Below are 26,207 nucleotides of genomic sequence, written 5' to 3'. Positions count from 1 at the left end.
TGGTTGCGCCATACATTTTATGATATAATGAGTGATGTCATTACAAAGGACAACTGGTCGCGCAAAAAACAAGCCCTCATACTAGTCTGTGGATGAAAATATAAAAGAGTTATGATTTTTAGAAGGCGAGGAGGAAAAAATGAAAACGTAAAAATTAAATTGTCTGAGTCCTTAAGGCCAAAATGGGCTGAGTCCTTAAGGGGTTAAGCACAACAAGGGCACAAAGTAAGATACACCACATGTACATGTGAACTTACAGAAGAAGAGGATTACTGTTACACTAAGGTATTCCATGGATGGAGCTGCTGATAGCTCAGGGACCTCGATCGGTTGCTGCAGATATATTAAAAGAGGAATCCACCACAGGAAAAGGCTGCTGCAGATGCTACACAGCCCCAGGAATATAGCCGATTCCTGACTGTTTAGTCTACCAATAAGAAGACGGAACAGAACCTGTGAATATTAGGAGAAAATATACAATAATCATTCATATAATTTATGATGCAGTCAAGAGTAAGTCTAAAACAGGCTGCTTAACGTTTCTCAAATCAGCTCAGCTTTGCCCTGTGTCTGCAAGACAAGCAATACAAGTCTATGGAGGGGGGAGAAGGAAGCTTCGCCTAGCAGATTTGGGAGAACTGTAAATTAGAGATGAAGCCTGTAGAGCAGAAATATGCTAAAAAATACCCTATACAAGTTATATATGCTCTATATATCTAATGAATGATAGTTAGACAATAAAATTGATGAGAGGGGCTATGTCTTTAGTTCCCTGGAGTACCCCTTTAAGAAAAAGAATGTCTGGCAGTAGTGTACAGTAAAATGATGCTTTGTTATTAAAGCCAATATTCAAGTAGACAGAGCAGGAACACCAACACGTTTCTGGTTAAAACAACCCTTAGTCATGGTTTCACAGTGTTAAGACCCGAAATATGTCGGTATTTATGTTATGTCTTTTTGAATATAGAATTGGATATTTAAAATAAAAAATAAAAATAAAAAAAAACAAGCATTCTTAAACTGCACAATTTGCTGATGGACATTTCTTTTCTTGATTCTACTACAACTGGATGCTCTTTTTCAAATCAGCTGGTGCCAGAGAGTTAAACAGATTTATAAATTACTTCTATTAAAAAAAACTTAATCATTCCAGTACTTATCAACTGCTCTATGCTCCAGAGAAAGTTCTTTTCTTTTTGAATTTCTTTTCTGTCTGACGACAGTTTTAGTGCCGTAATAAATCAATTATGAATTATGGTCATAAAAATTAATAATTATGAAATATTACTAATTACGAAAATGATTAAAAATCTCAAAATTATGACCTGGAGAATTGTAGACAAAGCCAATCAATACAATTCACATCTGAGTCCGACTATTTCCTCACATATCAACAAGTTCTTTTTATGACGGGACGACATTAACACTTAAGGATGTAGTTTTGCAATATACAATAATACACAGGTATTATAAAAGTATGCAGGTTTATTGGTTAAAAGATTATAAACATAAATGAGTAATAAACACAATGATATATGCAAATGAATATCAATTAAATATTAGTAAACAGTACAAGATTGTTAATTGACTACATAAAGTAGAACAATACATGTGAGTAGTAAGTAACTTGTCACAATAAACAAAAACTACTAGGTTAGGAATATCATACGAGAAAAAGGTTACATATCACTCTATCCAGAGGAACCTCATGATATTAACCCCTTAAGTAACGAGGGTTTTTCCGTTTTTGCATTTTCGTTTTTTCCTCCTTGCCTTTAAAAAATCATAACTCTTTCAATTTTGCACCTAAAAATCCATATGATGGCTTATTTTTTGCGCCACCAATTCTACTTTGTAATGACGTCAGTCATTTTGCCCAACAATCTACGGTGAAACGGAAAACAAAATCATTGTGAGACAAAATTGAAAAAAAAAAAGCTGTTTTGTAATTTTTGGGGGCTTCCGTTTCTACGTAGTACATTTTTCGTCAAAAATTACACCTTATCTTTATTCTGTAGGTCCATATGATTAAAATGATTCCCTACTTATATAGGTTTGATTTTGTCGTACTTATGAAAAAAATCATAACTACATGCAGGAAAATTTATACGTTTAAAAATGTCATCTTCTGACCCCTATAACTTTTATATTTTTGTGCATATGGGGCGGTATGAGGGCTCATTTTTTGCACCGTGATCTGAAGTTTTTAGCGGTACTATTTTGCATTGATAGGACTTATTGATCGCTTTTTATTCATTTTTTCATGATATAAAAAGTGACCAAAAATGCACTATTTTGGACTTTGGAATTTTTTTGCGCGTACGCCATTGACCGTGCAGTTTAATTAACAATATATTTTTATAATTCGGACATTTCCGCATGCGGCGATACCATATATATTTATTTTTATTTACACTGTGTTTTTTTTTCTTATGGGAAAAGGGGGGTGATTCAAACTTTTATTAGGGAAGGGGTTAAATGATCTTTATTCACTTTTTTTTTCACTTTTTTTTTTGCAGTGTTATAGCTCCCATAGGGACCTATAACACTGCACACACTGATCTATTACATTGATCACTGGTTTCTCATAGGAAACCAGTGATCGATGATTCTGTCGCTTGACTGCTCATGCCTGGATCACAGGCACTGAGCAGTCATTCGGCGATTGGACAGCGAGGAGGCAGGTAGGGACCCTCCTGCTGTCCTGTAAGCTGTTCGGGATGCCGCAATTTCGCCGTGGCTATCCCGAACAGCCCACTGAGCTAACCGGCATACTTTCACTTTCACTTCAGACGCGGCGTTCAACTTTGAACGCCGCGTCTAAAGGGTTAATAGCACGCGGCACCGCGATCAATGCCGTGCGCTATTAGCCACGGGTCTCGGCTGTTGTTAGGGGCCGGGCCTGACCCGCTATGACGCGGGACCACGCCGTGGCCCTGTGTTATAGATCGGGAGCAGACACATGACGTTCCAGTACGTCATGTGTCTTTAACGAGTTAAGATGGGCAATATCTAATCATAGATATCAATATGGAATACTAAATACACTCCGCCCCCTTCTAACCAACTACAAATCACATGACTCCAAGAATGAGCAAATCCATACGGATATAAATATGGAAGAATTATGATCTACTTCCACCCCATTCTGGACTATTTTTCGATACATGATCTTGGTAAGACTTTAAGACAATTAAATAGCCAGGATATATGATCTTGCTCTATATTTTAGGAGGAAGAACTTGAAGCAAGTTTCCTGTGTGGTGAAATATACTTATAACAGTTAGTTTGGCGAGTAGGAATTCTATCAATGTCTAAGCAATTATTTCATGCTTTGATAGATTATGAGTCCTGATTCTTCTGCAGGTAGAATGAAGTCTCACAATATCCTAAAACTATAATCTCAACATGGAGATAAGTAATTATTTTATTTAATTAATTTATTCGCCAATCTAAATTATATAATCCCATCCACATTATCCCAATTAGTCTTCATTAAATGGAATACCATTTTTGTGTCTCTTACCAAGTTTATGTAAGAACCTTCTTTCAGCTCTTAGGAACACTGAACGGTCCATCTCATCGTCAGGGACAGCCATTGGTCTGGTACTGTGTGATCAGTCTGACTGCTGGGATCTCACATGGCTTTCATGGCTTCCATCTTGTGGACCTCTTTTAGTGGAAGACCTCTTTGTCTTTGTCTGTCCTTTTCAGCCTACAGTCTACAGTTCAGAGAGTCTACTGTCCCCTAACATCTGGTTTACCAGACTTTTTAATTAATTAGACACACCCTCCTAAATTGGAATTCCCCAATGAATGTAGGTTGGGCGTGTACATATGGTAATGACTATGGCATCACTTTAATACCCAGAATGCCTTTCCTGTTGGTGTAATGTCACCTACCCATCCACTAGGGGCTGCTATTGCATAAGCAATTAGCATAATTACCATTAAGGGTTAACTGTCCAATGTTGGTTTCAAGCCCACATTCCACACTTGACATATGGAGCACTATAATTCAATAAGTGTGACACATAAGTAATCAAACCATGGTTTCTCCAGACAACTTGGACCCCACAAGACATCCTCAACACTATCAAATGTATGGGAAAGATAAGAAATACAATGGATGATTCTCCAACACAGATGTGTGAATGCCTATGTGTCCAGTCAAATGGGTAATTACCTGTTAGTTACAATAACATTCACAAGACTGGCAAACTTGCCCTTAACAAAGACTCATCTTCACAGTCTACACTTGAGACCTTTCCTTATCTAAACATTGGGTGAATTGTATTAGTGTCATCTAGAGAGAGTAACTAGACCTTATCAGTCTTCTCTAAACAGCCATAAATAATCTAAGTAGACAAGAAGCATTCTCTCAGGCTGGCACTTGAATAGGAGAACTTAGAATACATTTTGGTCTATTAAGAACATACACAAAATGGCTGACATCATGCTATTATGCTATGAAACATACTGATTCAATTTTGGGGCCTAATTAGCATGACACAGTGCTCTCTACTGACACCTCTGTCTATGTCAGAAACTGTCCAGAGTAGGAAAGGTTTGCTATGGGGATTTAATACTGCTCTGGACAGTTCCTGACATGAACAGAGGTATCAGCAGAGAGCACTGTGGTCAGACAGAAAATAAATTCAAAAAGAAAAGAACTTCCTGTGGAGCATACAGCAGCTGATAAGAACTGGAAGGATTAATATGTACCTGTCACCAAAAAAGCTGTATATCATACCTTTCTTCTTGCTTGCATAGTGCAATTTCCCAGCAGGAGAAAGTGGGCGTCTCCCAGCAGACATGATGTCACTGAAGCCTGCTGGGGGACCACTTCTGCCCTCGCATTGTTGCAGCATTGTGATGAATAGAAGTACTCAGGCTTTGTGCATGTTTCAGTATGCAGATTTCAGTGAGGCTCTCCTTCAGCTGTCAGTCTGTGCAGCTTTCTGTGATAATCTGTTGAGCTTTCACTTTCCGTACATCTGTCAATCAAGCTAATTGCAGAGAAACACTTCCTGAGTTTGGTCTCCTGCCAGGTTGGAAGGAGACCAAACTCACTCTATTAATTGTGGCAGGGAACAGAACAGAGCCACCTAGTGGCCGTTTTTTTATATTACATTTTAAACATATTTATGTTGATAATTTTAAAAGTAAGTGAATGGAAAAGTGTCTGCTAATTACACAAGGAACACTATATTAAAAGCTTTATTTGGTGCCAGGTACTCTTTAAGATTGTTTAATAGAAGTAATTTACAAATCAGTATAACTTTAAGCAGCAGTAGGTGCAGTTGTGGCAGTCAGTAGATCAGCTAGACTTCCAGTATTCACCATATTACTGTACCTCATTAAATGCAGTCACAACCGCTGCAGAGAGTGCCAGAATTTGGCCATTTTGTGCCTCCTCTTCAGGTCTTTCTGCATAGGACATCATCACCACCCCGGCCATACAACAAATCACAGCAACAACCTGCAAACCAAAATAGAGCTGGTGTCTTTACATTGTGTTAGATGTGAACCATCTACTTCAGATGTAAACATGGGATAGGTTCTAGGGACATCATATGGGAGGAAACTGATCACAATAAGTAAATATTTGTAATTACAATGCACTACTTACTCTGGTCCCCAAAAACTGATCCCTTAGTATGGTCCAGGAGAGGAGGTAACAGAAAGCCTTGTTGCAGGAATAAAGAGCAGCTGCTTCTGAAGTGCACAGGCTGCGTAATGCAAGAAAGTAGAGGGAGCGGGCAAGCAGAGACAAACTACAGATTGGAAGGATTCTTTTCATGACCAGCACAGCAGTCACGGAGTGAGGACCGAGTTTCCAGCTAGAAGAGTTGAAGATTAGATGGGCACGGTCAGATCTGAAAACTTTTTATATGTTGTTACTAATGAAAATTAAAGACATTTTGTATTATGGTTGTTAACATTTTTGGGGATATTTAATAAAGAAAACAGCTCCTTAAAATAGCACCACTAGGGGTCCACATGCCTACTGGGACACTAACCAGTCCTGCAGCAGCATCAGACTTGTCCATTAGTCATGGACAAGAGATGACACATGGACAAGGCTGTATGAGCAGACACACCAATCACCTCCCGCCACCACAAGGGAAGGACACACCCCCTCCCACCACACACCAATCACCTCCCACCACCACAAGGGAAGGACACCCCCCCACCACACACCAAACACCTCCTACCACCACAAGGGAAGGACACCCCCCTCCCACCACACACCAATCACCTCCCACCACCACAAGGGAAGGACACCCCCCTCCCACCACACACCAATCACCTCACACCACCACAAGGGAAGGACACCCCCCTCCCACCACACACCAATCACCTCCCACCACCACAGGGGAAGGGCACACCCCCTGAGAGGATTTCTAACACTGTGAGCTAATGAAAAAAGGGATTTTTATAATAAATATAGGTGATGGAGGCATAAAAATTACATGTATATGGTCAGGAATAGGAGTAACATATACATTTTTATTTTTTAGTGCCATCTGACAGGTTCGCTTTACAGACAGAAAAGAAAGACAGTTAATAAAATTAAATATCTAACGTGTTATAAGAATATATATATATATATATATATATATATATATATATATATATATTACATTTGTAAAGTCTTCAGACTTTTTCACGTATTTTAAATGATGTTATTATGTTACAGCCTTGTGCTTAAATCTAGTTTTCCCCACATAAGTATTCAGACCCTTTATTCAGTATTTATTTGAAGCCCCTTTGGCAGCGATTACAGCCCCCAATCTTCTTGGAGATAGTGCTACAAGGTTTTCCCACCCAAAATTGGGGTTTTTCTGCCATCGTTCTCTGCAGATCCTCTCAAGCTCAGTCAGGTGGGATAGGAACCGCCAGTTTCATTGGGTTCAAGTCAAGGACATTTACAAAGTCATCGCTAGGCCACTACTTTGTTGTCTTGGCTGTGTGCTTAGGGTCATTTGGGGAGGTTTATCAAAACCTGTCTAGAGGAAAAGTTGCTGAGTTGCCCATAGCAACCAATCAGATCGCTTCTTTCATTTTTGAAAAGGCCTCTGAAAAATGAAAGCAGCGATCTGATTGGTTGCTATGGGCAACTCAGCAACTTTTCCTCTGGACAGGTTTTGATAAATCTCCCCAATTGTCTTGTTGGAAGGTGAACCTTTGGCCCAGTCTGAGGTCCAGAGCGCTCTAGATCAGTACAGGCAGTTCTTTCTACCTTATGGCTTGGTTTTTGCCCTGATATGTAATGTAATCTGTGAGACCTTATACAGTTAGGGCTGTGTTTTTCCTTATTATTAGAGATGAGCGAACTTACAGTAAATTCGATTCGTCATGAACTTCTCGGCTCGGCAGTTGATGACTTATCCTGCGTAAATGAGTTCAGCCTTCAGGTGCTCCGGTGGGCTGGAAAAGGTGGATACAGTCCTAGGAAAGAGTCTCCTGAAAGCTGAACTAATTTATGCAGGAAAAGTCATCAACTGCCGAGCCGAGAAGTTCGTGACGAATCGAATTTACTGTAAGTTCGCTCATCTCTACTTATTATGTCCAAGTACCTGAATTGACCTCTGATGACTCCAATCAAGGAGCAGAAATATCTCAAAGATGAACAAGATATATAGGAGGCCCTAAAGCTAAATTTCAAGTGTAAAAAAAAAAAAAGGTCTGAATATTTATTTCCATGCATATTTTTAATTTTTAATAAAAAAAAAATTTGAAAATATTTTTAAAATTCAGTTTTTAGATTTATCATTATGAGGAAATATGCTGAAGAATGATGGGGATAATAGATTTATTTTTTGTTTAATCTTAGCACAAGGCCCCAACATAACAAAACGTGAGCAAATTGAAATGGTCTGAAAACTTTCTTAATGCTTTGTATATGTTTACACAAGACACCTAAGAAGATCAGTACAATAAGCTGAGATGATCCTATTCATTCTTAAAGGGGTTATCCAGTAATAGAAAAACAAAGCTAATTTCTTTCAAAAACAGCCCCATGTCTGTCCTCAGGTTGTGTGTGGTATTACAACTTGGCTCCCTTCACCTCACTGGTAATGAGCTGCAATACCATACACAACCTGAGGACAGGGGTGGCGCTGTTTTTTGAAGAAATTAGCTTTGTTTTTCAGTTACTGGAAACCAACCACTTAAAAAAATTATGATCTGATTGAATCATAATTTACAGAAATTAGAAATCATCAGGTGAAACTTTGGCACAGATTTGCTAAAACTGTCGAATTCTTAGGTCAGTGTTTCCCAACCGGTGTGCCTCCAGCTGTTGAAAAACTATAACTCCCAGAATGCCCACACAGCTGTTGTTTTGCAACAGCTGGAGGAACACTGGTTGGGAAAGAATGTCTGAACAGGCTGTCACTGGTAGTGGGAAGCAAATCAACGAGCGGGGGACAAGATGACATCACAGCGGGAGCTACGGGGGACCCGGGTGGGTGAGTATGCCTTTTTCAAGATTTCACATGGGTCCATGCAAAATATCAAATATTGTATATATTCGATGCACTTTATATATAAGGATGTGTTGTTTTTTTTTGTTTTTGTTTTTTTTTGTTTGTTTTTTTCATTTAAAGGGGAATTCCAGAGGAGAAAAAACTAATGTAATTCATCTTGTGACAGAAAGTTATACATAATTGTAAATTAATCCTTCCAGTACTTATCAGCTTCTGTATGCTCAACCAGAAGTTGTGTAGTTCTTTCTAGTCTTACCAAAATGCTCTCTGCTGACAACTCTGTCCATGTCAGGGACTGTCCAGAGCAGGAGAGATTTGCTATGGAGATTTTATCCTACTATGTACAGTTCCTGACGCGGATAGAGGTGTCAGCAGAGAGCACTGTAGTCAGATGGAAAAAAAACTACACAACTTCCACTGGAGCATACAGCAGCTGATAAGTACTGGAAGGATTAAGATTTTTATTTAAAAAAATCCTTTACAAATAAGTATCCCTTTTTGCCACCAGTTGATTTAAAAACATTTGTTTTACACCGCAGTACCCCGGTATTCCAGGAAAAAAAAAATTCTTATATCAACTGGCTCCAGAAAGTTAAACAGATTTGTAAATTACTTCTATTAAAAAATCTTAATCCTTTCAATAATTATCAGCTGCTGAAGTGTTGTTTTCTGTCTGGCAACAGTGCTCTCTGCTGACATCTCTGCTTGTCTCGGGAACTGCACAGAGTAAAAGTGGTTTGCTATGGGGATTTGCTTCTAAACTGGGCCGTTCCCGAGACACGTGTCATCAGAGAGCACTTGGATAGAAAATAACAACTCAACTTGAGCAGCTCATAAGTACTGAAAGGATTAAGATTTTTTATTAGAAGTAATTTACAGATCTGTTTAACTTTCTAGAGCCAGTTGATATATATATATATATATATATAAAAAGTTTTTATATATCAAGATTTACATGCTATAAGTACCGCTAAAAAAGGATTCTGCTATATGCCATCCATTTTCCATTGACTTACATAAAAAAAACGGACCATAATGTGTAGTTTTTTTGTCTTACCCAGCAGCATAGTTGACTACAAATTAAATGTACTATATAAAAATGGAATGTGAACGCATCCTAACCCCTTTAACCTCACATGAAATATTTGTAATTTGTTCATTTTCAGGCACCAGCGTAAGAGAAACACATAGCAGCGGTGGAGAGAGTCTACAGGCTGGCAAAGCACGTGAATCGGGCAAATGGATTGCAGCATCATTAAGGAAGATTAACAAAATTGGTGCTTTTTACTTTGAAGACAAGACGGCTTAGAACTGACCTAATTACAGTGTAAATACAGGAGGATACAAAGATCTTACCCAGGCTGTGGTGACAACGGGACGTCCATTGTGTCTAGAGGGAAAAATACGGCTTCTCCATGGCTATAGAAGGGCTCCCTTGGACTATGGAATTGTCTGTGTCTTGCTAAATATATAAATAAATAAATACTTCAATGGGAAATGGTTGTCTTGTTGGAATCTTCACAATCTATTTGTATTCTGTTACATAAAGGGGCACTCCAAAGAAACATTTTTTTTTTATTAACTGGTGCCAGAAAGTTATACAGATGTATTAATTACTTATATTTAAAAATCTTAATCCTTCCAGTATCTCTCAGCTGCTGTATGCTACAGAGGAAGTTTTGTAGTTCTTTCAAGTCTGACCCAAGTGCTCTCTGCTGACACCTCTGTCCATGTCAGGAACTGTCCAGAGTAGAAGCAAATCCCCATAGCAAAAGTCTACTTCTCCAAATATTTCCAGACACGGACAGAGGTGTCAGCAGAGAGCACTGTGGTCAGACGGAAAAGAACTACACAATTTCTTATTGAGCATACAGCTGCTGATAAGTACTGGAAGGATTAAGAATTTTACATAGAAGTAATTTACAAATCTGTATTCATAGCACCAAAGGATTTTAAAAATATATATTTTTTTCCTCCAGAGTTCCCCTTTAAGCTGGGTCTGTCACAGTTTACACTGCAAACATGCTTCATACAGCATCTATGTTTTATTTAAAAACACCTGATGAAGAGGCCGTTGAGCCGAGAAACGTGTTGCATTGTGGTCCAATAACCTTATCCTTCAGAAGTACTCTACCTCAGGCAGATCCTACAATCAGAGTGCTGATGTATATGAACAAAGCAATGCAATAGCATAGCATTGTTTAGTATAAGCAATATAATAATTGCTTATAAAAGTCCCCTAAAGAAACAAATATAATGTTTTTTTTTAAATGTTTTAACCCCTTTAACGACATAGGATGTAAATGTACATCCTGGTGCCCTGCTACTTAATGCACCAAGACATACATTTACGTCATATACATGAGGAGAGGACTGGAACTGCTATCAGCAGCCAGGGACCCGCCAGTAATGGAGGACAACAGCGATCACGCTGAGGTATGCCATTAATCCCGCAGTTAAGATGATCAATACTGAGCACGGCATCTGCGGCAATGCGGCACTTTGAATGGTTGATCGGATCACTTGCGGCACTGCTGGTTGATGAAGATCTCCTCAACTGTGTCTGTCTTCCCAGCAGACCAGAGAAGTAGATTGCCAATAACTCTAATTAATGCTATGCCTATGCATAACTCTAACCAGTATCTGCAATCTCAATATTTCAAAAAATAGCCCCTAGTGGAGACATAAAAAGTGCAACAAAAATAGTAAAAAAAAAAAAAAAAAGTTAAAAAATAATTGGTCCCTTTTTCCCATTTTACCCCAAAAAAACGTTAAAAAAAATTAAGAAACATATTTGGTATCGCCGCGTACATACAAATGATCGAGCTATCAAAATATAATGAAAGTGATCCTGTACGGTAAAAGGCTTAAACGTAAAAAAAAAAAAAAAGGCAAGAATTTCTGCTTTTTTGTCACATCATATTCCACACATTTTTTATAAAAAAAAATAATAAAAAGTCACATATATGCAAAGTGGTACTGATAAAACTACAGATCATGGCACAAAAAATTAGCTCTCATACAGCCCTGTATACTGAAATTTTTATTTAATTATAAGTGGTCAAAATACGGCAATTTTAAACATACCGTATTTATTGGGGTATACCACGCACCGGCCTATAACACGCACCCTCATTTTACCAAGGATATTTGGGTAAAAGTTTTTTACCCAAATATCCATGGTAAAATGAGGGTGCGTGTGTGCGCGTGTATACCCCGATACATCTCCAGGAAAGGCAGGGGGAGAGAGGCCGTCGCTGCCCGCTTCTCTCCCCCTGCCTTTCCTGGGGTCTAGAGCCCTGCTGCCGGCCCTTCTCTCCCCCTGGCTATCGGCGCCGCTGCCCGTTCTGTCCATCTGACTATCGGTACCGGCGCCCCACTGCCGGCGCCGATAGCCAGGGGGAGAGAAGCGGCGCCGACAGCCAGGGGGAGAGAAGGGGCAGCGGCACCCATTGCCGGCGCCGCTGCCCCGTTGCCTCCCCCCATCCCCGGTGGCATAATTACCTGGGTCGGGTCCGCGCTGCTGCCGGCCTCCGGTGTGCGTCCCCTGCGTCGTTGCTATGCACGGCGCGGCGCACTGACGTCATGCGCCGCGCCGTGCAGCGCATAGCAACGACGAAGGAGACGCACGCCGGAGGCCTGCAGCAGCGCGGACTCGACTCAGGTAATTATGCCACCGGGGATGGGGGGAGGCAATGGGTGCCGCTGCCCCTTCTCTCCCCCTGGCTATCGGCGCCGGTACCGATAGTCAGGGGGACAGAACGGGCAGCGGCGCCGATATCCAGGGGGTGAGAAGGGCCGGCAGCAGGGCTCTAGACCCCAGGGAAGGCAGGGGGAGAGAAGCGGGCAGCGACGGCCTCTCTCCCCCTGCCTTTCCTGGGGCGGTATCGGCGTATAACACGCACATAGACTTTAGGCTAAAAATTTTAGCCTAAAAAGTGCGTGTTATACGCCGATAAATACGGTACTTATTTGGTAAAAAAGTTATATTTTTTTTATAAAAGCAGTATAATAATAGAAAAGTATCTAACCACAAGTATGATTTTAATCGTATTGACCCACAAAATAAAGAAAACATGTTGTTTTACTGTAAAGTGTTCAACGTGAAAACTACATATAAGAAATATAAAAGAGTTATGATTTTTAGAATGTGAGGAGGAAAAAACTAAAATGCAAAAACAAAATTTCCTGTGTTCTTAAAGCCAAAATGGGCTGTGTCCTTAAAGGGGTACTCCGGTGGAAACCTTTTTTTTTTTTTTTTTTTTTAATCAACTGGTGCCAGAAAGTTAAACAGATTTGTAAATTAATTCTATTAAAAAAATCTCAATCCTTCCAGTACTTATTAGCTGCTGAATACTACAGAGGAAATTCTTTTCTTTTTGGAACAAAGTGCTCTCTGCTGACATCACAAGCACAGTGCTCTCTGCTGACACCTCTATCCATTTTAGGAACTGTCCAGAGCAGCATATGTTTTCTATGGGGATTTTCTCCTACTGTGGTGATGAAGTCAACAGAGAGCTCTGTGTTCCAAAAAGAAAAAAATTTCCTCTGTAGAATTCAGCAGCTAATAAGTACAGGAAGGATTAAGATTTTTTAATAGAAGTAAAAAAATGATGATTAAAATTTTTTTTTCCACATGAGTACCCCCAGCATTTTAAAAATTCCAACACCCCCTTTTCCCATTTTTCAATAAAAAAACAGGATTTGGTATCACCGTGTGCTTAATTGTCACAACTATTAAAACATAAGACTATTGATTCTGTGTTGTAAACAGCGTAAACAGTAAAATTAATAAATAAATAAATAAGAAAAAAAGGTGTAAAAAAGAGATAAAAATGTTGCATCTAAACACAACATAAGTTCCAGCAATAAAAACAACAGATCACAGCACAAAAAAATTATCCCCACATAGAAAAGAAAAAAAAATGTTATAGGGGTTAGAATAGGGCGATTTTAACTATACGTATTTTGTTAACAAAAAGTTGTTGTTTTTTTTAATTTATTTTTTATTTTTTTCAAAGTAAAGTTTTATTGTTTTTAGGGCGATTTTAACCATACGTATTTTGTTAACAAAAAGTTTTTTGTTTTTTTTCAAAGTAAAGTTTTATTGTTTTTAAGAAAAAGAACAATCGGTAAGTCAAGATGGTAACACATAGTAACAGGTATCATATAACAGAAAAGCCATGAAGAATAAGTTGTTGTTTTTTAAGTAAAAGTAGTAAAATTTGTACTGACATATAGTTTTATGGTAACGTGCACTGTGTAAAAATAAACCCCCCCAAAAAGTCGCAAAATTGCTTTTTTGGGGGGATTTTTTTTTGTATTTCACCACATTTGTTGAGAAAAGAAGATGTAACATTTCCAATGAAACAGATATACTGTATAACTAGTTAAAAGGTAAAATAACATGAGATGTAAATAAGTAAACTTTAAAAAAATGTACATGGATTTAACATAAAAGAAATATTATGAAATATAAAAAACAAAAACTTAGTACCTGTTTCTTTGTTCACCACGTCCACATGTAATAATGCACCACAAAATAGTGGCCAAGACTGATGTGACACTGCACAGCCAAGCCAAGAACACAGGGCTCCATCCATCCTCCACTGCGAATGAGGCAGTATGGGTACCACAACCCCACAAGGGGGCAGAGAGGACAGCTGAGAGTAGGAAACGTCCACAGCCACGCCACTGAATCGCTGGTTGTTCTGGAAAGTGAGAGACAATCAAACAACAAGCTTTAATGTGAAATGATATTGGATAAACCATAATACTAAGACAATGGCCCTGATTTACTATTGTAAACCCAACATGTTTTGTCGGGTTGTGCACCAGAATCTGCGCTACAATGTGTGCCAGAATTTAAAAAACACCACCAACTATCCATTTTACTGAGAAAACTCGAAAAGGGTGTGTGGCTACCGAAAAGGGGTTTGTTCCCGACATTTTCACTAAAAAACAACATATTTACTAAGGTTTCCACAGAAAATGTGGTGGATTTGAGCTGAGGAAAACCCTACAGATCAGAGCATGTGTAAAAAAAAAGTAAAATGGATAACGTGGAAAAGTAGGCAATTAAACCCACAAAGAAAACTCCACTCCACTCTTAGTAAATCAGGACTAGAGATGAGCGAACTTACAGTAAATTCGATTCGTCACAAACTTCTCGGCTTGGCAGTTGATGGCTTTTCCTGCGTAAATTAGTTCAGCCTTCAGGTGCTCCGGTGGGCTGGAAAAGGTGGATAGATTCCTAGGAAAGAGTCTCCTAGGACTGTATCCACCATTTCCAGCCCACCGGAGCACCTGAGAGCTGAACTAATTTATGCAGGAAAAGTCATCTACTGCCGAGCCGAGAAGTTCGTGACGAATCAAATTTACTGTAAGTTCGCTCATCTCTAATCAGAACAAATATACGATTCATGGTGGGACAAGCTGTGCCTAACTAGCTTGTCCCTTGACTGTTGAGCAGGTCAAAAGTTAATAAACCCCCGCTGTATGGGCTTGTCCCCCTCCACTAACTGTTTTCTGCCTAGTAACTAACTTGTTATCTCCTAGTAGTTGCTCGTCCTATCAGGGGTTTATTGTGCCCTCCCCCTGGTTTATATATCTGGGCGGCCCCCTCCCTTTCCTCAATTTGCCATCGACCCGGAGATTTGTTCTGTCTGCTGGTAGGACGGATATTGCTTCACAGATGCAAGCAAGAGTAGAGCAAGAGGGGGAGGGCTGGCTTGCTTGCTGAGCTTGCCTCCGGTTCTACTGTCAGCCCCGGCGTCTCACATGGGAGGAAGGCGGTCCTCTCATCAGTCTCGCCCTTCAGCGTGCCTTAGCCCCAGTGATTCGGCCCTGCCCACTCCCAGAGATAGGTCACATGGTGTGGCTTCTGGCTCTGCGTAGCCGCACTCACGTGCTTCCTATTTCCTTTCCTTTGCTCCTCACTTACCTCACGCTCCCCTGGTCTTCCTGCACCCCCCCCTCCCCTTACCTGCTACCTCTGCCCCCACTGCTACTGCGGCTGCTGCAGCTCCTCTTCCTCCTGTTTTTTCGGAGGCCTACAGGAGGAGCAGGGAGTGTAGCCATGTGAGCTCATGCTGCTCTTCCCCATCTAGGTCCAGGGTGGGACTTAGGCATGGTCGCCACCGCTCTTGCTCTGGATCTAGGAGGCGTTACAAAAGATCCTCCAGACCTTCCTGTGCGTCCGGACAGAGCAGGCGCTCCAGGACCTCCCTCTGGAGGTCTCCATCTTCCACTTCTGGGTCATCTAGTTCATCGGTTTCTTCAGATAATGGATCCCAGCGCAGTTCCAGGCGCCATTCCAGGAGGCGACTGAGTTCCCTCGGTCAGGCGGCTGCTAGTGCACCTCTGCCCCACGCTTCCAGCGGAGGTGATGCTCTGTTGCTCCTGTTCCTTCTATTCTGGGGCTTGGGGGGCCGGTGTGGGTTCTGCATTAGTTCAAGCCCTTAGGGCCCTGGCCAATCAGTTGTCCTCGATTGGCTCAGCGGTGCAGGCTAACCCCTCCCTCCCTTCCCCTAGGGCTAGTGAGCTTAAAGATGCTTTCTTTTGTGGAGTTAGCCCCCTGGGTTCTCACTTGTCTGATGAGGTTGAGCAGAAGATTTATGGGAATGGTTATGTTGATATTTGGTCCCTTGTTTCTGCGAATCAACATACGGGGACAAGGAGCGTAGGGCTTTGGGTGAGCGGTCTTTTGACCGTAAGCCCAAAGTGGCTAAGACTATGTCAAATTGGTTTCAGGCCTTCAGTGTTTTGGGCTGTGTGATGGGCAAGAAACACCCTGAATGTTGTGCTGAGCTTTTTATCAGGAAATGATTTGCTCATCCTACAAGTCTCACGGCAGTATCGCATGGTGGCAGTATGACGAAGAGTTCAGGCGGCGTCTGGCCCTTCAACCTGATATGGGATGGGGTGTTAAGGTTACTGATTTGTGGCTTCGTCTTATGTTGTCACCCAAGCTGCCGCCCTTTCAGCCCGGGGCCGCTGCAGCTGGACAAGGGTCTGGGCACAGCTCAGTGGCCGTGTGGCGCCCGGGGGCATGTTGGCTCTGCAATGAAGGACACTGACGCTTTTTTGGGCTGTTCAAGTACAAGCATGAGTGCTCCTCCTGCAGGGGTGCTCACGCTGCTGTCAAATGTCCACGCCCTTCCTCCAAGTTGCCCGGTAAACCCGCAGCCCCTAGTTACCAAAAGGACCCCCATGAGCGTAGCCGCAATGGGGCCTTGGCTCGACCTGTATCCTAATAAGGAGGCGGCTGGTCATTTGCGTTTTGGCTTTACTTTTGTTTTGTATTTTAATCCCCTTTTTGTTTGTTAGTTCTCCCCCTTTTGCCACTAATCTTAAATCGGCTAGGGAACATCCGGAGGTTCTTCGGGATAAATTGGTGGATGAGGTGTCTAAGGGCAGGATGGAGGTTCCTTTTCCGTTTCCTCCTTTCCCGAATCTCAGGGTTTCACCCTTAGGTTTGGTGCCTAAGAAGGAGGTGGGGAAGTTCTGTTTGATTCATCATCTGTCTTACCCTGTGAGTATTCCGGAAGAGGATTCTTCTTTTCAATACGTGTCATTTGAAAGAGCTGTGGATTTAGTTAGGAAAGCAGGCAAGGATGCCTTGTTGGCTAAATCTGATGTTGAGGCTGCTTTTGCCTCCTCCCTGTACACCCTGATTGTTATCATCTGTTGGGTTGTTTTTCTGATGGGGGTTATTTTTATCATGCATGCATCCTGATGGGCTGTTCCCTATCTTGCCAGTATTTTGAGCTATTAGGCTCCTTCCTTGAATGGGTGGTCAGGTATGAGACTGGTTCTTCGTCTGTGACGCATTATTTGGATAATTTTCTCTTTGTTGGTCCAGTGGATTCTGAACACTGCCGTTTTTTGCTTGATACTTTCTGTTTTTTTCATGGAGCGCTTTGGTGTCCCTTTGTCCAAGGACAAGATGGTGGGCCCTTGTACGGTGATGTCTTTTCTAGGCATTGAGATTGACACACTGGACATGGTCTTTTGCCTCCTTCTTGACAAAGTGGAGAGATTGTGATCATTGTTGCTTGGTTTTCACAGGGCTCAGAAAGTTACTTTGGTGCAGTTTCAGTCCTGGCTGGGCTTATCGAATTTTGCATGCAGAATTATGCCCATGGACAGGGTCTTCTCCCGCAGGTTGTCTCTGGCCACCAGAGGTGTTAAGCACCCGGGTCACCGCATCCATGTCACCAGGGCATTGAACGCTGACGTGTCGGTCTGGCTAGGATTTTTGGAGTCGTGCAATGGACGCACTTGTTTTCAGTCCTCAGTAGTTACGGGTGGTGAGCTGGCCCTGTTCACGGATGCGGCTGGTTTGGTCGGTTTTGTTTTCAGTTCCCGTTGGTGTGTGTCAAGCCGAGCGCTCCGGGTCCCGCTGCTTCCCCGGAGCGCTCGCGGTGTCCTTCTGTATGCAGCGCTCCGGTCAGCACCGCTGACCGCGAGCGCTGCGTCCATGTTCTCGGAGGGGACGCGATCCGAGGTGCGGGACGTGCCCACTCTCGGATCGCGTCCCGTGTCTCTCACCCACCACGTCCTCCTTCACTGCCCTCCCGGTGCGCGCGGCCCCGCTCTCTAGGGCACGGTGCTTGATAGGTTGGAGGTCATGTTGGATTATTTGCTGTCTTTGAGGGCGAAAGGGGTTTCTGGTGCTGTTGCTGCACGGCGCATGGTGGGTGTTACATTTTATTTTCAGTTCATGGGTTGGTCGGACGTCACAAAGTTTTTTGTCATCCGACAGGCCCTAAAAGGTTGGTCCCTCGAGCAGGTTGGTCTTGATGTCCGGCGCCCGGTTTCCTTTCCGTTGTTGTGTCGCTTGGTTGAGGCGACACGGGGTGTGTGCTCGTCGTGTTTTGAGTGGGTTTTGTTTTCCACGCCTTTTGCGCTAGCTTTTTTCAGGGCCATGCAGATTGGGGAGTTGCTCCCGCCTTCCCGTTTCAGGCATAGTGGCCTCGAGGAGTCCAATGTTTTTGCATTTGCAAATCCAAGATCAGCCAGGCGGGTCGCGGGTCTTGGCTTGTGTTATATGCTGTGTCGGGGATTGCATGTCCTTTTCTTTTGGTGTCCTCCTTTGGTGTTTTTTCCTTTTTTAGGGCAGTGCATGTCCTCAATGGGACTGGATTTAAGTGAGTTCGGCACTCATTCTTTTCGGATTGGGTCTGCTACAGAGGCAGCGTGTATGAGTTTGCCGGAAGCAGAGGTGCAGCATGTGGGGCATTGGCGGTCTGCGTGTTATGCTAGGTATACCCGCCCGGATTTGCTGGTTGATTTCTGAGTTTTGTTTTCACAAGTGGTGTTCGGCAGGTGGTGTGGGTGCTGGGGCACTCGTACGTTTTCTGGCCAGCTCAACATGCTGAGAACCGTCCTGGCAGCAGGAACCTGGGATTCTAAGATGTGGAGATTTGTTGGAGAGGTATCGGGGGGTGAGGTGGCCCCAGGTATTGGCTGAGGTGGTGAGCATCAGTTGGTTGACCCAGGGGCCGGTGCTACTTGCCTTACATGTCGGTGGTAACGATCTCTGTTCCACACCGTTGGCGGAGCTTCTGACCATTATGCGGGCGGATCATGTGCCTCATGGGTGGGGGTCGGAGCCCAGTGTAGGGCTAACTGGTCTTCTCTGTGGCGGAAAAGAAGATAAGCGGGTCATCCTGGGGTAGACCTGTACACCGGAGGGTGTGACAATACCTCCCAGAGTGACAAGAAGCCATTGATGCCTTGTTTTATATTATATTTATGGTTATTTATATGGTTATTTATAAATAAAGGCTGTGGCCAACCTTCATCCATACAAAAAAGGTATATGGTTGTGATGTTATTAAATTAAGTAAGTAAGGGGATGGGGAGGGGTAATTAAGGTGGTTAGTAAGGTAAATGGGGTCTAAGCAGTCTAGGTTGCATCAACCAAGCCACTCTGCTCCACGAGCACAGCCACATAGGTCACACCTTGCCTTGCCCAAATAAGTAACAGCTATTCTGTCCATAAACAGGGGACCTGCACAACATATACTGTATATATATATATATATATATATATATATATATGTATATGTATGTATTCTATAGCGTATCAGTGTATGTGCTAAAATAGGAAATGGCAATATACTCCCTCTATGGTAGGCCTGTCACGGAACACCAGACAATATGACCACCGTAGGTTTCACTTACTGTTATTTTCCATATTCACCTCAGGGCATGTGTATATTTTTTGGTAGTTGTTATTCATGTTTTTATTTTAATAGGTGTGTATTTTATTGTATTTCTGTAAGTTTTTTTAAATAGTATTATTTGCACATTATTTTGTAACTTTAATACTTTTTACTCTACTTTGTAGGCTTTAAAATTTACCAGGGTTCCGAAACCAAAGAATGGGGCTTCCGGAATAGGCTAGATTGTACACTGTGGTCCAAACTCATGCCCACTCAGATTGGATGACCTAACTATGGCGCTACTGCATTCATTCTGGAAGACTATATAAGGGAACACATCATATTGGGCACCTGCATGGCAGGCAGGGCCTTGTGGTTTCACAAGCTTAAGGGGTGGCCACTAGAGATGTCACGAATTGTTCGCCGGCGAACTTAGCATGTTCGCGTTCGCATCGCCGGGCGAACATATGTGAAGTTCGATTCGCCCCCTATACTTTAACATTGCGGTAAACTTTGACCCTGTGAGTCAGAGTCAGCAGACACATTACAGCCAATCAGCAGCAGTCCCTCACTTCCAGACCCTCCTACCTCCTGCACGGACGCCATTTTACCTTTATTCGGCATGCTGCAGGCTTAGAAAGTGGAGGGACAGAGAAGCTGCTCCTGCTGTAATAGGGAAAGCGATAGCTAAGTTGCTGCTAGGTGGTGTATTCAGGGTCCACTTTACTCCTAAAGCACTAGTGTAACATCTGCTTTAAGGACAGCACCCAAAAAAGCCCTTTTTAGGGCTCAAATATCAGTCCGTGTGTCTTGCAACAGCTGGAGGCACCCTGGTTGGGAGGGAACCGCTGGTTAAAAGGGGTACTCCAGTGTAAAACTTAAGTTCCTTCAAGCAACTAACTACAGTATTAAAAGGGCTATAAGTTCAGTCCGTGTGTTTTGCAACAGCTGGAGGCACCCTGTTTGGGAGGAGACCGCTGGTTAAAAGGGGTACTCCAGTGTAAAACTTAAGTTCCTTCAATCAACTAACTACAGTATTAAAAGGGCTATAAGTTCAGTCCGTGTGTCTTGCAACAGCTGGAGGCACCCTGGTTGGGTGGGAACCGCTGGTTAAAAGGGGTACTCAGGTGTAAAACTTAATTTCCTTCAAGCAACTAACTACAGTATTAAAAGGGCTATAAGTTCAGTCCGTGTGTCTTGCAACTGCTGGAGGCACCCTGGTTGGGGACCTCTGCTTAATCCCTTAAGGACACATGACGTACTGGAACGTCATGTGTCCACTCCCGATCTATAGCGTCATAGCGGTTCGGGCCCGGCCTCTAACAACGGCCGGGACCCGTGGCTAATAGCGCGCGGCATTGATCGCTGTGCCGCGCGCTATTAACCCTTTAGACGCGGCGTTCAAAGTTGAACGCCGCGTCTAAAGTGAAACCGAAAGCATGCCGGCTAGCTCAGTGGGCTGTTCGGGATAGCCGCGGTGAAATCGCGGCATCCCGAACAGCTGACAGGACAGCGGGAGGGCCCCTACCTGCCTCCTCGCTGTCCGATCGCCGAATGACTGCTCAGTGCCTGAGATCCAGGCATGAGCAGTCATGCGGCAGAATCATCGATCACTGGTTTCTTATGAGAAACCAGTGATCAATGTAAAAGATCAGTGTGTGCAGTGTGATAGGTCCCTATGGGACCTATAACACTGCAAAAAAAAAGTGCAAAAAAAAAGTGAATAAACATCATTTAACCCCTTCCCTATTAAAAGTTTGAATCACCCCCCTTTTCCCATAAAAGAAAAAACACAGTGTAAATAAAAATAAAAATAAACATAAATGGTATCGCCGCGTGCGGAAATGTCCGAATTATAAAAATATATCGTTAATTAAACCACACGGTCAATGGCGTGCGCGCAAAAAAATTCCAAAGTCCAAAATAGTGCATTTTTGGTCACTTTTTATATCATGAAAAAATGAATGAAATGATCAATAAGTCCTATCAATGCAAAAATGGTACCGTTAAAAACTTCAGATCACGGCGCAAAAAATGAGCCCTCATACCGCCCCATACACGGAAAAATAAAAAAGTTATAGGGGTCAGAAGATGACAATTTTAAACGTATAAATTTTTCTGCATGAAGTTATGATTTTTTCCAGAAGTGCGACAAATTCAAACCTGTATAAGTAGGGTATCATTTTAATCATATGGACCTACAGAATAAAGGTAAGGTGTCATTTTTACCGAAAAATGTACTACGTAGAAACGGAAGCCCCCAAAAGTTACAAAATGGCGTTTTTTTTTTCAATTTTGTCTCACAATGATTTTTTTTCCCGTTTCACCGTAGATTTTTGGGCACAATGACTGACGTCATTACAAAGTAGAATTGGTGGTGCAAAAAATAAGCCATCATATGGATTTTTAGGTGCAAAATTAAAAGAGTTATGATTTTTTAAAGGCAAGGAGCAAAAAACGAAAATGCAAAAACGGAAAAAACCCCGGTCCTTAAGGGGTTAAAAGGGGAACTCCGCTGGCAACCTTTTTTGCTCATTGTCACACTAGTGCAAATCACATTTAGTGTGACAGTTGTTAAAATAAAAATAAAAAAATACCTTTTTTGGCTGTGAAATAAAACCAGTGCTGCCTAAAGGGGAGCTCTAACTATGTGCTGCCTAAAATGGGGGAATCTATGTGCTGCCTGAAGGGGATCTAAATATGTGCTGCCTAAAGGGGAGCTCTAACTATGTGCTGCCTAAAATGGGGGAATCTATGTGCTGCCTAAAGGGGATCTAAATATGTGCTGCCTAAAGGGGGCTCTAACTATGTGCTGCCTAATATGGGGGAATCTATGTGCTGCCTAAAGGGGGGATCTAACTATGTGATGCCTAAAGGGGGGATCTAACTATGTGCTGCCTAAAGGGCGCTCTATGTGCTGATTAAAGGGAGGCTCTACCTATGTGCTGCCTAAAGGGGGTCTCTAACTATGTGCTGCCTAATATGGGGAAATCTATGTGCTGCCTAAAGGGGGGATCTAGCTATGTGATGCCTAAAGGGGGGATCTAACTATGTGCTGCCTAAAGGGGGCTCTATGTGCTGCCTAAAGGGAGGCTCTACCTATGTGCTGCTTAAAGGGGGGCTCTAACTATGTGCTGCCTAATATGGGGGAATCTATGTGCTGCCTAAAGGGGGGCTCTAACTATGTGATGCCTAAAGGGGGCTCTATGTGCTGCCTAAAGGGGGCTAAAGCACGTTATTCCAAAGAATTTAGGAATAATAGGTCATTTATGCCCTTTATGGATTAAAACCAGACTCTGCATCAACTATGTAATTTTCCATGGGAGTTTTGCCATGGATCCCCCTCCAGCACGCCACAGTCCAGGTGTTAGTCCCCTTGAAACAACTTTTAAATCACTATTGTGGCCAGAAAGAGTCCCTGTGGGTGTTAAAATTCGCCTGCCCATTGAAGTCAATGGCGGTTCGCCCGGTTCGCGAACATTTGCTGTTCGTGTTTGCTGTTCGCGAACCGAAAATGTTATGTTCGCGACATCACTAGTGGCCACAGGTATTTCCAGTCCCTATAGGGTTGTAACAGGCCCAGCGAAGAGTAGAGGGAAGCTTAGGGTGCTGAAGGCAGTATAGGTTTAATAGCAGCCAGACAACAAGGGTTTACAGCTGATAGACGTAAAACATTGCAGATGATCCAAAATTCAGTAGACGTAACAGGTTGCAAATTGTAGACAAGGGATATTTTTTCTCTTGATTAGTCTCTAAAGATTTAAAGGGGTTTTCTGGGCAAAAAAACGATTAAAGCATATACAGGGTGGGCCATTTATATGGATACACCTTAATAAAATGGGAATGGTTGGTGATATTAACTTCCTGTTTGTGGCACATTAGTATATGTGAGGGGGGAAACTTTCCAAGATGGGTGGTGACCATGGTGGCCATTTTGAAGTCGGCCATTTTGAATCCAACTTTAGTTTTTTCAATAGGAAGTGGGTCATGTGACCCATCAAACTTATTGGGAATTTCACAAGAACAACCCTGCCCATTGTGTTGGATTGTCAATGCAACCCTCTTCTCCCACTCTTCACACACTGATAGCAACACCGCAGGAGAAATGCTAGCACAGGCTTCCAGTATCTGTAGTTTCAGGTGCTGTAGAATGGGCAAAACAAAAATTGGAACAGGACCCTCAGTTTACGCAGAAGATTTTGTTCAGTGATGAGGCAAACTTTTATGTGAATGGTGAAGTTGACAAACAAAACCACTGCTATTGGTCTGACACTAACCCACATTGGATAGATCCCTCCAAGGCTGTTGGAACACAAAAATTGATGGTATGGTGTGGTATATGGGGTACAAAGATAGTGGGGCCATTCTTCATCAATGGAAACCTCAAGGCCACTGGATATGCGAAATTGCTCCATGATGATGTGTTTCCCTCTTAATGCACTGAAGCTGCACGTTCCTTGAGTTTTTCCAGCAAGATGGTGACCACCACATTATGGGTGTCAGGTCCGAGCATTCCTAGATGAACAGTTTCCTGGAAAGTGGATTGGTCGTCGTGGGCCAGCTGAATGGCCCCCAAGGTCTCCCGATCTGACCCCCTTAGACTTTTATCTTTGGGGTCATCTGAAGGCAATTGTCTATTCTGTGAAGATACGAGATGTGCAGCACCTGAAACTACGGATACTGGAAGCCTGTGCTAGCATTTCTCCTGCGGTGTTGCTATGAGCAGCACATTGAACACATTTTATAAGTGGTCAGAAACTTGTAAATAACTCATGAAAGAATAAAGTTACATTAAAACTAAGCACATCATTGTTTTTCTTGTGTTATTCCCAATAAGTTTGATGTGTCACATGAACCTCTTCCTATTGAAAAAACAAAAGTTGGATTCAAAAGGGCCGACTTCAAAATGGCCGCCATGCTCACCACCCATCTTGAAAAGTTTCCCCCCTCACATATACTAATGTGCCACAAACAGGAAGTTAATATCACCAACAATTCCCATTTTATTAAGGTGTATCCATATAAATGGCTCACCCTGTAGTGTAATTAATGTACAGGACCTTAGGTCATGTGATATTTAATAATTCTGTAATGCATAGGTTAAGGACCTTTGGGTCATGTGATAGGTCATGTGATGTACCATAATGCTTTGTACTAGGACGGACAGGTTTGGGGAACCAATAAGCTTTGATCCTGCCCCTTCTGTATATAAGGGTGCTGTATCCAATAATCGCTCTCTTGTATCCTGGATATGAAAGAAAGCAGATCTGTTATTGCAGTGACAAGACAATCTAGGCCTGAAGCCTTTCACTGCAGCCGCATTCTAAACCGTGAGTTAATCCAACTCCATTTTACCAAATCCTACGTGACTACTGAACCTAAACATACCCCTAAATTCAGTGGAACAGCGTACAAAAGGAATCAAAGCTTATTTCCTATGTCCCAGCCAACCTGTGAGGAGCCTAAATCCCGGTCCTCTTGTAAAGACTGTTGTTAATTGCATCCTGCATAAAATCTGCAGTAAAGTTACTTCAAGTTTATTACAATTCCGGCTGTGGACAATCCTTTATTCCTCCCTATCGCTCTTGGGATGGGTGGCAGTAAGACATATAGATACAGAGGAAGCCCGCACCCTGGCGTCACGACAATCAGGAGTTAATCCTAAACCCAGCAACACTACATTGCAACACCCCTATTCAACCCTACACCTCAAGCTATCACATTTTAGTCTCACAAATACTCTACAATTCCCAACTGCAGGGTATAAGCAAATACTTGTAGCCACTTCAGCTACCCTGATGACAGGACCTGGCCTGAATACCTGACAGGTCCATGAATGCAGTGAGGCACTTGTACAACTTATGTTATGCCCCCTCCCAAAGACTTGCATTGAGGGGGCGTGGCCGTGACATCACAAGCAGGCGTGGCCATGACGTCACGAGCCTCTGGCGCTGCACCCGACGGTCTAAACGAACACTGGGTGCAGCAGGGAGATCGTGGGGGTCCCTATCGGCAGGACCTCCGTGATCAGACATCTTATCCCCTTTCCATGGATAGGGGAAAAGATGTCTAGGGGCGGAGTACCCCTTTAAGGCACTAATGCCATCCAGGCTCTCTCCACACTAGCTACTCACTCAAACATTCTTTCAAGAAGGGACCTTCTAGGGCCTTTTATCCCATTTAGGTGTCTCATGTATTAATATTATTGGCTCTTGCCTTGTCACAAAAATACCATTAGGTGTCAGCAGAACACACAGTGTATATTACATTAAGAACAGAACAGAATTATAACATAAGTTATTGGCCTCCATCTCTTTCTTGGTCAGGGCGGATATTGAGACTGTTAGGGAGGACAAATTGGGAATAAATTGTCTATAGACAGTTCAAGAGGGCAGACAACTTGTCCAGATCATTTTGCAGACTGGTATTGGAAAAATGTATCCCAAGAATGGCAGGGAGGACTTTTTAAACACACTTTTTTCAAGCTCAGTGTATTGTACGTTTCCCCTCCGCCGCTTGGGTTGGGTTTCTGGCAGGGATA

The 26,207-nt window shown here is 42.6% G+C and overlaps 1 protein-coding gene across 3 annotated transcripts in view; it reads right to left on the bottom strand.

Moving 5' to 3' along the window:
* Positions 1-26,207, bottom strand: part of LOC130277115 (solute carrier family 35 member F3-like) — a 45,847-nt gene that overhangs the window by 8,304 nt on the left and 11,336 nt on the right. For 2 of the 3 annotated variants that reach the window (XM_056527464.1, XM_056527462.1), the window contains exons 2-6: positions 13,993-14,206; positions 9,852-9,957; positions 5,633-5,843; positions 5,357-5,482; positions 258-453 (exon numbers count right to left, since the gene is read on the bottom strand). In XM_056527464.1, the coding sequence (XP_056383439.1) occupies positions 258-453; positions 5,357-5,482; positions 5,633-5,843; positions 9,852-9,957; positions 13,993-14,098 (745 nt within the window). In that variant the 5' untranslated portion in view covers positions 14,099-14,206. The remainder of the gene's footprint in view (positions 1-257; positions 454-5,356; positions 5,483-5,632; positions 5,844-9,851; positions 9,958-13,992; positions 14,207-26,207) is intronic. The other variant, XM_056527463.1, reaches the window with a different exon arrangement.

The sequence above is a fragment of the Hyla sarda genome, chromosome 6 (genome assembly GCF_029499605.1).
Source record: "Hyla sarda isolate aHylSar1 chromosome 6, aHylSar1.hap1, whole genome shotgun sequence".
Classification (NCBI taxonomy): domain Eukaryota; kingdom Metazoa; phylum Chordata; class Amphibia; order Anura; family Hylidae; genus Hyla; species Hyla sarda.
Note: the sequence above shows the minus strand (reverse complement) of the source record. Positions and strands in the feature narration are given on the sequence as shown.